Here is an 18,618-nt window from a genome sequence, read left to right as displayed (position 1 = left end):
ATAACACCAAATGTGACATCAGTCCTTTAAAATAAATGATCATACAGAGAATAGTCAATAACAAAGTTATCTAAAAGCAATAATAATCTCAGGGCCCTACATTTTCAGCTGCAGGAGGTGGAGAAGGGAAAATATTATGTAAGATTAATTAGGCCACTTTTGTTTTTAGGGTTCATATATTTTTTATGTGTTACAATAGATTTGAAGGTTACATAATTTTTTCTTTCTCATTCCTTTTTGTTTTTTGTTTAATGACACATCAGTTTACTTACAATTTTTACCCTTTTAAGACACTCAGGTATTTCCATGTACACTTAAAAATTGAAACTTAATACCCAGTTTTCTGTCTTTTCACTGTCTCTTAACTGTGAGTTTTGAGTTCTGAGGCCTATGGCAATAAAATGTATTTTAAAAATTTTTCTTTTATAATTGGAAAGGGAGGACTTCTTTTCTAAAATTGCAAGTAGCAATCTGTTAATCTTTTATGTTAGGAGAAATATCAGTGACCAAATTTAAAATTTATAATACAGTTTTAATGCAGAATTTATTAAAATACATTCTTATAAAAATTGTACATTTAACCAGTTTGAGGTATTATGGGATTCCTAATGAATAAATTTTAATTTTATTATGGAACTATGCCTTTCAAAATAATGCTTTATTTTAATGTTAAGCATCCCCAATAATGCTGAATTAAAAACAATACTTTAACTATTATTTAAAACTTTTTTGACCTATTTAGAAGATTTTACTCAGATTATTATACAGGGTACATGAAAGGTTAATACCTTTCAGTGTTATTTACCTATATTTTATTGTGTATTTTTAAGTTGCCAGAAGCAGAAAGCACATTGGTTGATTCTATCCTGTTTAGTAATAATTTAAATGAATCTTATAATGATCAATATTTAAAGCATGGGCCAGGGAGATAGCTCAGTAGAATAAGCGCTTGCCTGTCCAGTGCAAGGGCCTGAGTTCAATCCCTGGTTCCACTTCCCAAAAAATACGTGTGTGTGTGTGTGTATCGTATTAAAGGATTAAAATTAATAACTTCAGTATGAAATATGTATTTTAAGAAACAAACCCAAACGTATAGAAGATACTGTAAAAAAAAGATACTGTAGTACTCTTACAAGTAGCTGATATTAATATCAGTTTTTTAAAAAAAGGTCCAATCCTCACTTTATTTTGTGTATATATGATTTTAAATAATAAGAATATATAGATTGTTCTGAAACTGAGTACATAGATTGTAGTGTGGAATTGTTTGATATCAGCATAATTTATGCTAATACATTGTCTATGGAAAGAGCTTGAAATTTAGTATTTTATTAAAGTAACTTATAGTAGTAGGGCTGGCCTGATAGTTCAGTGAACTAAAGTGCCTGCTTAGGCAGAGCTCAGCAGCTAGGGTTCGATTTCCAGTGTGCCATTCCAGCTCTGCCCACGGGGCATGGTGAGATTGAGATTGAGATTGGGCGTGGTGGTGTGAGCCTAATAATCCCACCACTTGGGAGGCTGAAAACAGGAGAATCACTAGGAGTCTTATCTGTATAGTGAGACCCTGTAGACCCTGTCCTAAATACAGAAAAATAAATAAAAAAATAAAGTAACATAGTTGCTGTCAATTTTAATTTTGTGATAACTGACACATCTTTATTTTTTGAAAATGAAGAAAGCTATCAAAGTAAGCACTAAGAATCAAGTATGCAATGCAAAGCAGTTACTATAATTAAAAAAGCAATTAAATTAATGAAGTTTTATATAGTTTCTAATGCTGTTTTACTATTTTATATTTTTAAAAAGCAATTAAAATCATATTTCAACATGAATAAATTCTGTGGCTAAATGATGAATATTTCATATAGAGGTTTCTGGATGTTATCCAGTTCTGTACTTTTCATGACTTTTCACTTCTTTTTAAAATTTAATGTGAAGATTGGACATTTTAAAAATGCAAAATCTTAGTACTAATTGAACTGTGCTATCATTATCAAAGGAAGACATTTTATTAGAAGTGTATTGGAGATTAGTTATGAATTTTAGTAGCACAAGCCATCTTTTTTATAGATTGATTTTTATTTGAAGGAAGGCCTCTGGTGTAAAGGTGGCAGAGTAAATACCTGAAGAGTGATGTTCTCTGTTGGGCGATCAATACCAGCCCCATGACTCTACTTCTGGCTACCTTCTAGTTAAAAACAAATTTTTTAATTCTGACAATTTAATTGCCCTTCCCAAGTTCACATTAACTTGCTTGGGGAAAAGAGCTTTAGGTAATTTTTCAAACAGAGGCCCTCCAAAGTGGTTATTTATAAAAGTCACATTGTAATGGGAGATTTCTTTAACTTTGCAGAAACTGAGATGTATTCTTAAATTAAAATTAATACTTCTTATGATTATTCTTTATGGAAATTAGCAGCAGCAAGCAGAGGTGGGCACTTGATTCTTGAGGGCATTTCCTTGCATTTTATAGTTAAAATTTATTAGAAATTTGTTCTAATGATGCTAATGTGTCCTAATGTACAACCTCTGTTTGGCAGTTATTTATGAGGAGAGCATTTTAGCTGTAGATGGAAGCTGGGAGTTAAAGTCTAGTCTAACTTCATTCTTTACAAATACGGAAACTGGGGTAACAAAAGGGCTGTCATAATGCTTTGTTGATGGACTAACAGAGGACTTGTCAGAGTTTTATATCAGTGTGTAGTACTCTCTTCTAAAATTCATTTTTAAATGTAATAGGAATTTTATATTCAAATTAAAGCCACATAAAAATATTTTAAATGGTAGAAAGTGGTTTTATTCAAGCATTACTAAAACAGGTAAGCAGTAAAATTCTGTTGAATGCAAGACATTTTTATTTTGTAGAGAAAGTACCTACTAATGGAAATAACTGTTTAAGAGGAGGATTTAACATATTTTTAAAAGTATCTTATAAGCGTGTAGAATGCTACACGTCATTTGATTTTCTAAGGAGGACAGATCGTGTTCCGATGATAAATCAAGCTATTGTTTCTTGCCTTTAGTAATGCAGATATTGTTGCTTCCTTCATAGTCAACATATACTGGATGCTGCAGAATCTAAAACTGTGAGGTTTTAATGCCCTTTAGGACATGCACCTGGCTTTTTTTTTTTTTTACATTTAGATAATTTTTCTAGAGTAAGTTTTCTTGGCTTGGAACACTAAGAAAAATGACTAAACTGTAGAGGATGTTTAATTTGATTGGGACAGTAGCTGTTTATGAAATACTCCTTATGTTGCCTTGTTTAGAATGTAGTCAATAGTGTGTGTGTCACTTTACACCAAGTGGATACTTACATGTATTTGATGCATACTTAATGTAACTTTATTATTTTCTTATTATAAATACCTTTAAATTCACACATCTTAATTCTTTGGTGTTTTTTTTGTTTTGTTTTGTGACAAAGTCTCACTGTGTAGTTTAGGCTAGCCTAGACTCACTCTGTAGCCCTGGCTGGCTTCAAGCTTGTAGCAGTCCTCCTGCCTCAGCTTCCTGAGTGCCTGATTACAGGGGTGCAACACAACGCCCACCTGAAGTGTCTAATTCTTAACCTATATACTTCTTTTGCTATAATATAGGCTAGACATGATTCTTATTAATTGCCTCAGTGGATGCTTGAAAGGAATTTTATGTATTTTATGAGACAATTTCCTCTCTTCATTTTTCCTTTTTCTGTTTTAATTTTGCTTACCTCCCTGTTTCGGGTGGATAAATTGCCTCTTGCCCAGGGCTTGCGGTAAAGAAACTGAACTTTACATTTTGAGGACCAGCTTTTTGCCAGGCCACAGAATGCTCTTTGCTTGGGTAAATCAAAAGTCATATTTGAAAAGAACATTTTAGACAGACTTTTCGAAATTTATATATTGATGCCAGCTAATTATTAACTGTGAAACCAAAATAAAAGGTAATATCAGGTAAAGGCAATCTGTTAATAAGAATACAAAAAAGTATAAACAGTGGTTATTTTCAGTAACAGTTTTATTACCAGAAACTGATCTGACCTTTAAAACTGACCCAAAATCAAGTTTGCACTTCATCCAGTTAAATTTTTACATTAGTGTAGATACATACAGAGAAGGTGTCAAAATAGCTGATGCTTGTTTAATGGTTGACTGAGTATAAGGCAAGTCAAGTTAAAAATATACTTCTCTCCAGCACGTACAAACAAGAAATTATCTTTTATTTTAAGCTTGGGAAAGTTTTGTTCTAATTTTGAGGGAAAAATGTTCTTCAGCAGAAAGCTATTAGACCACTGAGAATTGAACACCAGCGCATGTGGTGTGTATTAGAGTACTGTTGGTAATTTTACTGCTGCTAACTTAAAATCCTCAAGGGGGAGTTAATTACAGGAAAACCATTCTAAATATCAGTAAGCTGCATATTTTCTATGACAAGAGGTTTTTCAGTTGAAATTGAACAATTCCAGAGTCTGAACTTGTAAAAATAAGTAAATAAATGAATTGAAGTGGGTGTTTGTATGCATATACGTATCTATAGTACTTAAAATGTTTTTCAGAACTATTTAATTCAGAAGTTATTTGTTATTGAGAGTCAGTGTGATGAGAACATAGTTAAATTTTTTGACTCCCATTTGGAAGGGATAGCACAGTATATTTTAGTGGCCAATTAAATAAATATACATTTATTTATAGATTTATTTTAAGCCATAGCATATTATCAATGAGGGCTATCAGTTTTTTGTAAATATTTGTAGGACAAAGTGTTTGTTTTCTTTTTCTTTCAAGTAAGCATGGCAAACTTCAGGGCATATTTGCAGTGTACAAGAGAGTACTACATGAGCGAGGTGTTCAATTTGTTTCTGATGCGCTTGCCGTATGTTCCTCACATTTCAGTTTGCAAACAAGTATTTTTACATGGTCCTGTTTGTGCAGTGTTGTTTTTCTCCTGTCCATCGAAGGGCTGGGTGGTGTGGACCACAGGAACTGGGAGCACAGGCTCCGGCCCCGTACTACCTAGTTTTGCATGTATCCTTCTTCCAGTGATCATAAGTTTTATTCCTTCAAGCAAGTTGTATAACTCCTCTGACTCTTTGCCTGTTGAAATTGAGGAATTAAATAAGGAGGTCTTCGAGAATTAAATGTCTTAAATACGTGAAGTACTTTGAATGCTCTGGGACATAGCTATGTGATTATTAGCCTTAAGATTAGTATTTGTGTTTGAAGGAAGATATATAGGTCAAGGGAGAGAAGAAAACATAGCCCGCTGATTCTGCACCAATGTAATGGGCAAATGATCATTTATTATAATTTACCATATACAAAATTGAGATGATGTTGCTTTCTTTTGTATTTCTCAGTGACCAGTTTATTTTTTGTGATGCTGATTATAAATTGGAAAAGGTCATATTTGGGCTCGATCTACGGAAGAGAACCTAAGTATTGAGCAATGACATAAATGGGTTTACAGCATGTAAACAGTGATATAAAATATACTTGTATGTTTGTAAACATTAGTGATTACTCGGCATATTTAATTTTTAAACCACTTTAATTATAGTTACATTAAGTTTTCCTGATTTTATAAGGGTTTCAGATTTGTGCATCTATGCTGTATGTAAGAAACGAAATGCGATTTTATTTACCTATAGAGTATATTCAAAGCCAGATATAGAGAGCCTCTTTCCATGGCTTATTTATTTGAAGGTTTCTATATTCTTTTTTAGTGCCAGAGTACTATATTTAAAAGATATTAAAAAAATAAAATTAAAAAATAAAATAAAATAAAAGATATGCATGGAAAATTCACAATAAATATGAGAAAAAAGACTTTTCCCATAACATCATCTAAACCATACCTATTAGATGCAAAATTGCTTTTGCTCCACCAAGTTAACTAGGTAACCAGTCCATGTGCAGATTGCTTAAATATTTAGGATAAATTATACTGATAAATTTCTGTCATGTTACTGTAGACCTGCTGCTTTATCCCTCCTGGGCTTGGGGCTGTGCCTGGGCAGACGATGCAGTGGAGCAAAAGCCTGCCGTCTGATTTCCATATCAATAGCTGCAGCCGGCGGATCAGGTGCTTTCCTCCTGGATTGCTCTAGCTGGAAACCGACTGTCAGTCCTATAGTGAAGATGCTACCCTTACCCCTGTGTGGCACAGTTGACAGAAAATATGGTTAGGAAGTGTACACACATGAGCTTTTTTAAAAAATCATAACACATATCTGCTTGTCTCCTTTTCTTGACGAGAAAGCCGCTTAAAAGCATTGGAGTTGCCCCAGCAGGCTCTGGGGGTTTGAAGGCAGAGTTTCTGAGCATCTCTGCGTTCAGCTTCCAGTTGTTCCTCTGCCCTCCTTTCTGGTTTCACTGTTGCTGCCCCTCCTCTCTGGGACCCAGTGTGGAGTGCAGAGCTGCTGCTCTCCATAGGCTGTGCGAGGAAGGCTGTGCAGGGAAGGCTGTGCAGGGAAGGCTTGCGGGGAAGGCTGTGTGAGGAAGGCTGTGCGGGGAAGGCTGAAGGCTGTGTGAGGAAGGCTGTGCGAGGAAGGCTGTGTGAGGAAGGCTGTGCAGGGAAGGCTGTGCGGGGAAGACTGTGCGGGGGAAGGCTGAAGGCTGCGGGGGGGCCCTTTGCCCTGGGGCCTCTCATCCTGCTTCTTCTGTTATGTTTGCCCCCAGGTGCCTTGGCCCTTTAGTTTGAACAAGCAGAGGCGGGAACATTGAGCTTCCACTTAGTTTCCACATTGCCTGCTCCTGGATATTTGTATAGGGGCTGAAGGGGCAGAGGAGGCATGTGTGAAAATGTGGGCAAGCTCACTGTGAAGGAAGAGGGGGTGGGGGAGGGAGGAAGAGAATGCAGCTGCTGTGGCTTTATTAGTGTCAGATAGCACTTTGGGGCCCTGCCCATGTCCTCATTGGCCACAAGTCTTACCTCTGACTCTTCTCACTTCTAGATTCTCCTCCACAGCCACTCTCCAGTCATTTTGAAATGTCTGTCAGTGTAGTATTATTCAAAGGAATAAATTCTATAGTGTGAAATAATGTTTCCAAAACCAGGTTCTGATATTTCCTACTAATGAATTTCAAAAAAGTAAGTGTTGCTTTGGAACACTCTCCTGGCCTAACTATAAGTAAATAAATGCCTCAATGAGCAGTGCAGGGGTCAGGTTTAATGGGATTAGGATGCTTGTTCAGGGTAACATTACACTAGCTTGGGGAATCAAGTTTGTCAGAACACCATGTGTGCCATCCCAGTCACTTTCTCAACTGTGGTCCATCGTATATAAAAAATCGACCATCTTGGTCCACCTGCCCGCATCTCAGCCCCTGCCCCTTTGCCAGAGCACTCTTCTCAGTGCTGATGGACAACTTTGTTTCCTTCTCATTTCAGCTGCAGATGAAGATATCCTTGCTAAAGGAAAACAGTCCATCAGGAGCCAGCCTTTAGGAAATCAGAGCTCAGAAAACGAGATCCTCCTGGAAGGCGATGATGATACTCTATCATCCGTGGAAGAGAAAGATTTAGAGAATCTTGCCGGTAATTCCGTGGTTGTGCAGATGCTTCAGCTGACTCTGGGACAATGAGCACCTGATTATTTACTTTTTCAGCTGTGATCACCATGACTACCAACTCTGTTCCCACAGTTAATATTAATTAGAGATTGTTTTTGTTCTTCAAACTCTCCCCCTCTGTTTTTTATTGTTCTTTATTCTGTTCAGTCTTCTTACATTCTTCATCTTTTTTCTTTTACGTATAATTTTCAATGATAAAGGAAAAAAGTTTCGAAGCAGCCATAACAAAATTGATTTAGCCATCCTATGGAAGTAAGCAAATCTTTATAAAAATGAAGGCCATAAGTAAAATTCTACCAGTTGTTTTATAAATAAAGGCAGGAGACAAATACACTATTTGCTTTGATATGCAAGTCTAAGTGAGCATACTGCATATGCATTTAACTCAGTCAGAAAATCAATTCCAAGAATGTAAAGCTTTTTTCAAGATTCACATGTTTTGCCTGATGTAGGAATTTTGATCCCCACTCTGCAGATTCTCAGCTTTACATCTTTTATGGGAAAAATTCTCTGCTTCTCCTGAAAATTTAGTTATTCATCAAATGTCTTCTTTTCCTTTAATGTTTGTGACTATTCTTTAAGAAGGAAAGTCTGAGAAGCCATCATTTCTTTAGCTGAAAATTATAGTCTTCCTTCTTGATGATTTTAAGAGAAAAGGCATTATAAAGCTTTTATTTGATGACATCTACAACCTATGCTACCATACAACTTAATAATAAAGCAAAAGTAGAAGCGGGTTATCGTCTCTGATGGCCGTAAACTCCTCTGTAAAATAAAATAATTGAAATACTATTAAGGATTAGGAGTGGTGTGTTAAGTTAGGTGGATATTACTATTCTCACGTGTTTCCCTGAACATCCACTTACACGTTTCTACCTTATTTTGCCTCTGTTCTTGCTACTAGTGATACGTTCATACAGTAATAGAGGTGAAAGGAAAGTTTAATTATATAATCTTGACAATGGCAATAGGATTAAGAAGTAATCCACGCTAATAAAGTGATGTGGGTTAGAAATGAAGTGGAAATTGTCAGGGGTCTTCTGTGGGACCTAGGCTGCCCTGACTCCTGCAGCTGTCTGCTTACCCTATAATTGAATGTCTGCGAGTGATTGAAAAAATGTTATTTCTTCTCAGGATTACATGCTAATGTACAGAGGGCAAAAGGAGACAGCAAAAGAACACATCACTGCTTATTTCATCCATTTATAGGGATGAGCTTTGGGAAATCATGGCTGTTCTGCAGCTATCTGCTGCCCATCTGCAAACACAATGTATCTGTACATTGGGAATAGAGGGCAAAACCCGCTCTGATCTCCACAGAGCATCCTTTCTATTGTTCTACTGGCACACATTAAGATTGATGTGAGATTAAGGACCATCACCCTCCTATCAGTCGATGGAAATGTCAATTCATCTGAATTTTGAAACACTTATTCACTCATTGATTACCTGCATAGGTGTACCTTGTTGAGGTACTATTAATTTAGAACTACAAGTGCCAATCTTCTCTTTGGCTGTTTCTTTTCTTCTATAGGATTTATACAATGATTAATTGACATGTAATCATAAATCCCTTCTATGTAAGTGTTTGCATATTGTATAATTATTGCTTTCAGTTCTTTTACTTTTATCTCTAGTATACTTTATGCTTTTCTATTTCTGGTGAGTCTTTTGTTTCTAGTAGCAGTCTGATTTGTCTCTTTGATAAGCCCTGTGGAGATTTGATTATTCCAATAAAAATTCATTCACTTGGAAACCCACCCTCCAGCTGTTTACTCCCAGAGTCCCTGAACTACACTAATATTAGATTTGGAAACCTTGAACAATATTTAACAGTGGAGTGGAAGGCTTAGAAAAGAGGCATTTTTACCAGTCTTTCCTTGGGTAAAGAGGCTTTGTGTCAAACTAACACAAAATCTTTGTCAGAGAATACAGTTTATCAGAGAATTTTCCCCTTCACTAATAAGCTAGTGATTGTTTCCCTCCAGCCTCAGCCAGAGTGGAAGTTCACCTCTGGCCTTTGAAGCCTATTGAGGCTCCTTTGCTCCCGGTTATTATTCCATGTTGTGTGATAGCCTGAGACTTGTTTCCTAAATGGAATGTGGATGCACTTATTTAGGAAGAGCCACCTTCTTGTCCAGAAAGGCGACCAAAGCTTTGCACACCCCTTATAAAATACCATTATCATTACCCATCTGTTACAAATCTTCTAATATGAGAACCCTGACTTTGCATTTTTGGAGGAAGATTTGGGGTGGGCAGAATATGGGAGTGTAGAAGGAATTAACAGTTAATTTGGAACTAGGTATGAAAATCTAAAAATTAAATGAAATTTCTGGTCAAATTTGATGTTTTGAAAAATGTGATTCCAAGTCATATGGCTCATCTTTTTCTCTTGGCAGGTCCTGTTAGCTTGAGCACACCGGCTCAGCTTGTGGCCCCTTCTGTTGTAGTAAAGGGCACTCTTTCGGTCACTTCCTCTGAACTGTATTTTGAGGTAGATGAAGAGGATCCTAACTTCAAGAAAATGGACCCCAAGGTGAGAAGATGAAGAGGGCGTTTCATTTGTTTTTATTATGGGGTGGTGGGCTTCTGTGAGGTAGCATTGGTGCTGGTAAAATCTCACAAGCTTAATTTGAATTCTTGGTGAATTACCTCTGCTAACATGAAAGGCAGTTATATGTTGTTTCCTAGCTTATGATTCCTTTACCATCTAGTTAGATTACTGAAGTTCATTTAGATTAAAAAAAAAAACAACAGTTTTCATTTAATTGCATTCATCATTAGCTCTTTGTTGGGGGGGACCTTTGGGAACATTGTCTGAAAGTATATTTTGCCTTGAAAGGTCCAGGGTGAATTAAGCTACAAAATTCAGTAAGTTTGAGAGTGGAATTATTTTGTTTAGCCTTTATGTTTTCTGGATATAATACCAATATATCATTCTCCTTGCTTTGTTCCCATGACTTACTACTTTGTCCTGGGCGCAGGCATGTTTCGTGTGTGTGTGATACCTCTGTTTTCCATTACCTGTAGTAGATTTTACAAGGCACTGTATAATTTCCTATTCTTAAATGGAAATGTAATTTCCCCTTTAAAATGTATTTTTTATTACTTTTTAGACCTTGGCAACTTGATTTTCGTGAAGAAATATTTATGTTTCCTAACCATCATAAAGCCAAAATTACATTTTTTTCAGTATTTGCTCTGGTACAGTTTCTTTAAAAATAAGCAAAATAACCGAAAAGAAAAAGTAGTTGTTTAAAAAATGGAATAATTTATTGGTTTTGTATATATGCATATACACTGGTATACACATATTCTGTGTCTATTAGGAAGTTATTTGGTTTTGAAATTATATGTGAATTTTTAAACTTCAGTTTTTTAGAAATATTCCATTGATACAAATTTTATAATATCATGTAATTCCTTTACAACGAGTCCTTTTTTGGCCTTTGCCATGATGCCAGTACTTTGTTTTCATAGAACATTGCATGTATTGAGACAGGTCTTGCCAGACCATGTGAGTGGAAGGCCACGAAGGAGCTGATCCTTTTGAGCTAGGTGATTCAGCTAATCCAATGTAGAAAGAACTGTAATTCTGAGATTACATGATCCAGAAATTTTTGTTCTACTTTGTTAATGTCTGAAAATGTGTTTTAATTTCCTTAGGCAAGAAATGTTATGAAAATTACTTAACCTGCTTGATTTCTGGTAGTTTGTGAATTTAAAAGAGGCAAAGACTTAGCTCAGAATATTCTATTATGCTTTTGGGATAGACGTAAAGTCTAAAATCTAATTTAATTTAAAGGTGTTGAGTGAATTATTCTCAAAATTAAAACATTTGCCAATCTTTGGACTAGGTTCTTTGAAGTTATTTGCTCCTTAGGGGAAGCTATAACTTTTATTTCTCTCTGATCTTATTCTGTAGCATCATTAAATTAATTTTCTCTATTGCTTGTGAAATATGGGATTTTTTTGCTTAATCATAGAAATCATTTTGTATAACTTCATCCTACTTAATGTCTCATAAGTAAAAGCTCTTGCCAGTTCATACTTGAAGTTTTTTTCCCCAGCAATTATTGGAAGAATTTTTTTTCTTATTTTGTAGAGACCTTGATGCTTTAAGGTATTTTGTAAATAATAGTTTGCTGCTGTTGTGATTTTTTCCTTTCTTATACTGTATTAAATAAGTAGGAAAAAAGATAATGAATTTGGGTTATTTTTGATTTTCAACTTGCTTTATGGGCTAGTTAGAGAAAGTTCTGTTTCTAATGCTATAAATACTTTTTTGACTGAAATAATGATCATTTTAAGATTGTATTTTTTTTCTTTGAAATGAAATATGGTGCCTGTATGTTGTTTCATGCAAGGACCTACTGCTTGCTTTGGAAATGGTCTTAAGATTCAGACCACATTTTCCCCCAGAGAATAAATTTGTTTTCTTATTTTAAAAGATTAGTGAGTATTCAGAAATACTGAGTTTGTTTTATATTCACAGGAAGAGAGACCAGAAAAATAGATATAATATACATTGAAAGGGTAGGGATGATTCAGAACTGATAAGACTAAAGCTATGTTTTTAACACAATATTTTGCCAGAGAAGTTTTACCAGGAAATTCTACAGCATAAGCTTCCTCTGTGGAGTGAGCAGGCGCAGCTCCTGAGTAGTTCTCTGTGTTTCGTCCATCTCTGCTACCCTGCTGCTCATCCTCTGCATGCACCCCCCACACAACTTCTGATCTTAACATTGCACTTTAGAACGTTTTTCTCTGCACATCTTACTCATGGTTGTTTTTCAGTAATTTATAAAAATAGGCTAATTAAAAATACCATTTATAGATTAAAGATAAGAGATGCCATATTCTGTACCTGTGCCTCAGATTACCAAGGCTAATGGGGTGTATATTTCTTTTCAACATAAAGAAGATGAACCAGGTCTTTTAGGGTACTTTCAGTTTTACTACTTTAATATTCCAAATAGTTCTTCCCTTGAATTAAAGAGAAACCTTTGTCAAAATTGAAATACTGAAATGAGTTAGTTGGATTGTTACTTTAGAAAAGTAGAAAGGGAAGAGAGAAGGGTATATTTTCTTTTAGTAAATTCTTGAGACAAGTTTTTTTTTGTGGTCATAAAAATGGTATGAAGACCTTTTCTGTTTGAAGTGCCTATAAGCAGTTGAAGAATAATTCTTGAAATATAATAAAAATGATCATAGATATGGTACTATTCCCTTTAAAAACTGCAATAATTTATAAATGTGAATTGTTTCCATTACTAGTTGCTGGAGGTAAGGGATGTTGCTGTACCAGTTTTATCTTTCTGAGTGGCTGATTTAGTTGTTAAAATTTTATTATTCAAATATTGAAGAAGACTAGTGCTTGAAGTCACATACCAACCTCATTAACTATTCAGAAAAGATTCATAAAAATTTCTGTTGTGTTGGCTTCTTAAAAAATATAGCTAAAAATAAATCTCTTAATTTCTAATGTGAAATTAAAAAAAAAATTAGGGTCAAATTATCCTTCCATATAATTTTCTTTTTGCAAGTATGAAATATTAATCTTAAAATCTACAGAACAAATATACATTATATCTGAGTCAAACTGATACTGTTTTCTAAAGATTTTGTTGGGAATTAATACAGTTACTTCTGCAAAATGTGCTGAATTTTAAATTGGGAGTCAAAAGTTCATGGAGCTTTCTGCATTTAGTTCTCAAGTTCAAATTTTTCACATTGTGAATTAAAACAAGCACCCTCACTTGCCTTCATTTAAGAACAACCCACAAACAATCGATACAATGTAAAGTATTATTTTTATTACTGTTTCAACAAGACCTCTTAGGGAGAAAGTAGAGGTGCGAGAGAGGGAGGAGACAATCTGACATTGGCACTGAGATACATTTAACATCAGCAAAACGTTTTTAAAAGAAATTTTACATATAGTTAAATAATTTTTTCACTTGGTGACAACATTCAGGCAACCAAAGAGAGCGAGTGAGAGCGAGAGTGAGAGCAAGAGAGAGAGAGAGAGAGGAAGAGAGAGGGGTAGAGAGAGAACTAGGAGTAAAGGAGGCAAAGAGGGAAACTACTTACTATACACTGATTGAAATGTACCTTGGGTTTCATTTTCCGATGGCACAGCCGCATTGCTTCTTTTGTGTGACCTTTTAAATTCACATTGTAAGAAAACGATCACTTTTGTGCAAGAATGTGATTTTTTTGGGGGGGGTGGGTTGGTCTGCACTCTTTTGTTGGCTTCTTAATTAGCGAAGGTCTGCCGCCTGCCTGCTCCAGGTGACTTACATGAAAGTTTGTGTCCAGAGTTTCTGCCGTGAGTCGCTGATCCGTGCGTTGTGTGCGAGAGAGCACGCTTTTCAAGCAGTCCCCAGCACCCTATAGTTTGTCCAGGCTTTTGGGATTGGTGAGGATTTCCCTGGCCAACCTCCAGGTCTGCTTGGCAGCGCTCTCCAGGGCCGAGTGGGGCTTGCCCTGGAAGAGGTCGAGGTTGGGCAGAAAGTAGTGCGGGCAGCGGCGGCACTGCAGGCAGGAGATGAGTTGCAGCAGGATGCCGTTGAGCCGGTCGCCCAGGCACGCCTCGTCCCAGTCCGTTTCCCGCGGGTGCTTCTCGCACTCGTACAGCAGCAGAGTCTTCATGTGGTAGTTGTTAAGGGGCTGGCCCGGCAGCTCCAGGTGGCGGTCCCGAAGCGTCTTAAGCACCGAGAGACACTTGTTCCGGCAGCCGCCCATCAGCAGGCGGTTCTCTGCCTCCCCAAACTGGAGCACCCATGCGTCGCTCTCTGCAGAGCTCTGCTTGCCGGTCAGCGAGTAGCACTCCTTGGAGAGCAAGTTGAACCCTTCGGCCTTGACCTCCGCCACCCGATTGGGGCCGGGCCAGGGGATATGGGGCATAGGCCACTGTGCCGCGCTGCGAGGCCAGATCCCCGTGCACTTGAACGCTGGCGTGATTTGCACCACGTAGCGCTCCCTGATGCGCAGCTTGACCTCGCTGGTGTCTGCAATCATCTTGACCACGTCCCGGTAGCTGCACTTGTCCACAGCCTGGGCCACCAGTGTCTGGAAGCGCGAGCGGATCTTGCGCGCGGAGAGGTAGCCCGACGCAGTGATGAACTCGACCCACAGGGACATGCTCCGCTTCCGCCCATCGCTCAGTTTGAGCACAGCGCAACCGGGCAGCGAGCCGTCGTCCACGAAGTTGAAGACGCCCATCTGGTTCAGGTAGAGCACCACCTCGAATTCGGTGGGCGAGATGACCTCGAGTCCCTCGTAGCGGGCATCGATCTCACTGAGGGAGCTGATGAAACGGGGCTCCTGCACCTCCACCTCCTTGAGCACGTCGGAGACCACCTTGCAGACCTCACGGATGGTCTTGGCGATGGCCGCCTTGCGCGCCTGGCAGCGCTCCGTGTAGTATTTATTGAGCTGGTAGACCAGCTTGGCCTGAGCGGCGATCATGTTGGGGCACAGGTCCGGGCTGTACACCGGCGTCTCGCAGTACGTTGAGGGATCCAAGGCTCACTCGCTGGTGGTGGCCCTGCGGCTTTCCGAAGAGGTGGTGTGCTCTCCCCTGAGCCCCACTTTCTTGGATTCCCACCTGGGCTGTCGGCTGACGCCTTAGCCTTCCTCTTCTTCTTCTGCTAGTAGTCTCTTCTGCAGAAAATCAGAAGGTGCTGGGGTTGGGAGGGATGTCCCTATTGGGACCTTTTTTTGGCTTTTTCTTTTATAAGTAAAATAAAGATAACCATGTGCAGGGAAGGTTGAGGGGAGGGGTGAGGCAAAAGAGAAAAATTTAGATTACCAAAAGGTTTAGGTTTAGATGTCTGCTGCCGAGATTGCCCAGCTATCTGGAGATGAAGTCTTTAAGTGGCAACGTAAATTTAAAAATAAAAGCCAGGCATTCGGTGGTTCATTCTTAAAACTTCTCCAGCGCTGCGAGGGCTTCTTCACCCTGTGGAGGTGATTCGATCCCCCGCAGCCCCCAGCAGCCGGGAAGTGCAGGATGTAATTAACGTCCAGCAAGCAGTGGCGAAGTGCAGCCCGGTCCAGTGCGCTTGAGGTTTGCAGACCCGGCAGCTCCACGCACAGCTTTCCTCTCTGCTCAGGGCCCCGGTTAGCGCAGTTTTTCTCTTTTCCTACTGGAGGCGTTGTTTGGATTAGGTTGGTTTGTGCCTAGTGGGTTCTTCTTGTCTTTCCCTAGGTGCAAACCGCTGGAAGTTGTTTGATACTCATTTCTGCTTCGTAATTTACACTTTTGGCCCTCACAAAATCTATTTTAATGTGCCGAAGTCGTTGCTTGCGTTGCATCTGGCGCGTAGTTAAAACGATCCAGGGTTTTTCCTCCCTAGGTTACTTGTGCAGATGCCACTTTCTGAGTCTTCTCTCTCCCTCCCTCCCTCCTGTCTCCTGTCTCTCCCCTCCCCCCTTGATCTCTTTCTCTCTCTCTCTCTCTCTCTCTCTCTCTCTCTCTCTCTCTCTCTCTCTCTCTCGGAGTTATTTAGTTTATGAATGGCCCCAAGGCCATCATGAGGGGGTGGAGCTTCAGTTCCTACAATCCCCATCCGAGCTGTCAGTGCTGTGGCCAATCCGAGAGGGAACACAGGCTCTGGGCGAACGGTAGCAGCCACTTGATAAAGACAGGGGGTAAAGAGAGAAGTAAGAAGATAGGAGGAGATAGTACAGGTCGAAGCTCGCACACTTTGGGCAGCTCCCCCGCCCCCCAGTTGCACAGAAGAAAAGGAGAGTCTGTAGAAGGGCTCTCTGGCAGTGGCTGGAATTGCGCGAGGGACAGTAGCAGTGGTTCACAAAGGTTTACTTTTTTTTTTTTTTTAAATTCTCTCCACATTGTTCAGGAGAATGTGCAAACTCTAACAAAATTACTTTGGCTTGAAGGCACATGGGAGGAGGAAGAAGAACTCGAGAAGGACCTAATTTTCGTAGGTCTTTTCCTCTAGTACTGTCCTCCTCTCCTCTCCTCTCCCTCCCTTTGTCACTGAGAGCCAGAGCAGTCGCCGTGTGCACCAGCGTGTGGGGGTGGATATAGGCTGAGGGCTTATAGCCATAAATCCGTTGTCAGTAATTTCCATATGTTGTTGAAAACTGGGGCAGGACAATAACTAGTCCAAGCACATTGTTTGATAACTGTTTCATAATTAAATTCAAATATTGTTAACATCATTATTTTATCATTACAAGAATTAGATAAGAGAAAAATGTGGAGAGAAATAGTGTGAATTTATTTGGTGGCATTTGGAAGGATATAAGTTAAAATAACCTTTTAAAATTGTGTCAAACTCAGTGAATAAAGGAGGGAAATGAATGTGAGCCTGAATCAAAGTTTTCTTAATTTGTTAATGTAAGTTCAGTTTTGACCATCCTATCAGACAGGACAGTTTCATTTGTAAAATCACTATTTTCATAATTGACTCTTTTTTTGAAAAAGAACTTGACTGCTGCAAAAATCTCTAACTATCCTGTTATTGATTATACAGATGGCTTCCCTTTGGTATTTCAGTGGAATGCATGTGTGTGCCTTTATTAACATATGTATTATCCTTAACAGGCTTTACCTGGAGTAGCCTTCTAGAACTTTTGCAGGAGACAAAGCTATAACATTGTTGCTCATTTGCTTACTATTGAAACTCCATCTTTGAACCTAAGGTGTATGGATTCTGAGTCCTTTTAAGGTATTCAACTAGTGGGTAGGTTTTAGTTTGAGTTGGGAGATAATATACTAAACCTGGCTTGTGTAATAAAATAAAAGTCTATGAAGCCATTTATGCAGAGCCTTCTTTTTGCAAAACTGAGTGGCTTTTACAGAACCCCTTGGAAGTGTTTGTTTTGCTTTCTTCAACTCCTACCAAGTGAACCTGAATTCAGTTGCATAGGGAAAGTTAATTTCCATCTTCTTGGCATCAAACACCTGAAGCTCAGGGTCCTTCCTTGCTTTCCCCGTGGACGCTGGCGGCATGTCACTCTCTCCTTTAAAGGTCAAAATCCCCTTTTTAAAAGAGTATGTGTGGGTTTTTTCTTTTTACAATGAAGCCGGATTTACTGCTTTGGACTTATCTTTAGTGACAAGGACTTGGGAAGAACAATTGTAAGTAAGCTTCGCGGACCTGGAACTCAGAAGCGCGCCTTAGCCTCCTCTCTGAGTGGCGGGACTTGGGCGTCGGCGCCTGCGGGTTTGCGCGTGGGAGGGCCATGCTGGGCTCTGCGGCTGATGAGCTTTTCCTGCGGAGTCACACGGGTGCCCTGGGGGAGGCGACGAGGGCAGGAGGGGCACTCTGTCACGGCGTGTTGGGGACTAGCCGGAGACTGGTGGCGGGGCTGGTGGGGCCCAGCAGACCCTTCCATCCTCTCTGTGGCGGCATCTTCCTTGCCTCAGCTTTGCGAGTGGAGGAAGCGCCCGGGGAGTGTTTGCAAACAGCCTGGGGCTCCTTGCATGCTCGGACACCCGGCTCCCCTGTGCCACACGTTAGCATAAGACTGAAAGATGATAAAACGTTACAAATGTTTTGATTTAAAAACAATTCATTACCAATTTACCCTGTCTAAGTTAGATGCTCTAGTAAATAATAAATCAGTTAAACAAAGGCGACTTTAATTTATTGCCGCGGTACTAATTAGAAACATCATTCGAGCAATAAACTTAAACACTTCCAGCAAATAATGCTGGCCCCTCCTGCCACCACTCTCTGGGCTGCCTCCGCCCGCAAGCAGCTTCAGCTGCGTTCGCCGCTCCTCTTCCTTTGGTAGAATAATTGAAGGGGAAACGGTATCCGCGGAGGCTGTAATTGAAGAGCCCCGTCACCCCCGCTTTTATGTATGTTAGTGTAGAAGTCCATCAGCAGCTCCTGGATGGTGTATTAAAACGAAGTGGGAGCGCCTTCTGCAGCAGACGCTGTATTCTGTTAAAGCAGACCAAATGAGAGAAAGAAACTAACTATAGGCTAAAAGCCACTTCAAGTCTGCAGACCGATTGATCTGTATTCTCTTGTTATAATCCGTCTCATCATACTTGAGTTAATGAGGCAAAGGAAGGGGG

General features: G+C 39.1%; 2 protein-coding genes across 5 annotated transcripts in view; one reads left to right on the top strand and one right to left on the bottom strand.

Annotated features, from left to right (window-relative positions):
- The window catches only part of Lrba (LPS responsive beige-like anchor protein), a 752,085-nt gene that overhangs the window by 478,826 nt on the left and 254,641 nt on the right, over positions 1-18,618 (top strand). For all 4 annotated transcript variants that reach the window (XM_004638688.2, XM_023723655.1, XM_023723657.1 and 1 more), the window contains 2 exons: positions 7,372-7,518; positions 9,956-10,092. In XM_004638688.2, the coding sequence (XP_004638745.1) occupies positions 7,372-7,518; positions 9,956-10,092 (284 nt within the window). The remainder of the gene's footprint in view (positions 1-7,371; positions 7,519-9,955; positions 10,093-18,618) is intronic.
- On the bottom strand, positions 13,522-15,188 carry Mab21l2 (mab-21 like 2). Its single transcript, XM_004638687.2, has one exon. The coding sequence runs from the start codon at positions 15,027-15,029 to the stop codon at positions 13,950-13,952; it is 1,080 nt and encodes a 359-aa protein (XP_004638744.1). The 5' UTR covers positions 15,030-15,188; the 3' UTR covers positions 13,522-13,949.

The sequence above is a fragment of the Octodon degus genome, unplaced genomic scaffold (genome assembly GCF_000260255.1).
Source record: "Octodon degus isolate 3935 unplaced genomic scaffold, OctDeg1.0 scaffold00101, whole genome shotgun sequence".
NCBI classification, from domain to species: domain Eukaryota; kingdom Metazoa; phylum Chordata; class Mammalia; order Rodentia; family Octodontidae; genus Octodon; species Octodon degus.
This window is presented reverse-complemented; position numbering and strand designations above follow the sequence as displayed.

Excerpts from the sequence above, each read along its gene's own strand:
- Mab21l2 (XM_004638687.2), bottom strand. The coding sequence starts at position 15,029 with ATGATCGCCGCTCAGGCCAAGCTGGTCTACCAGCTCAATAAATACTAC.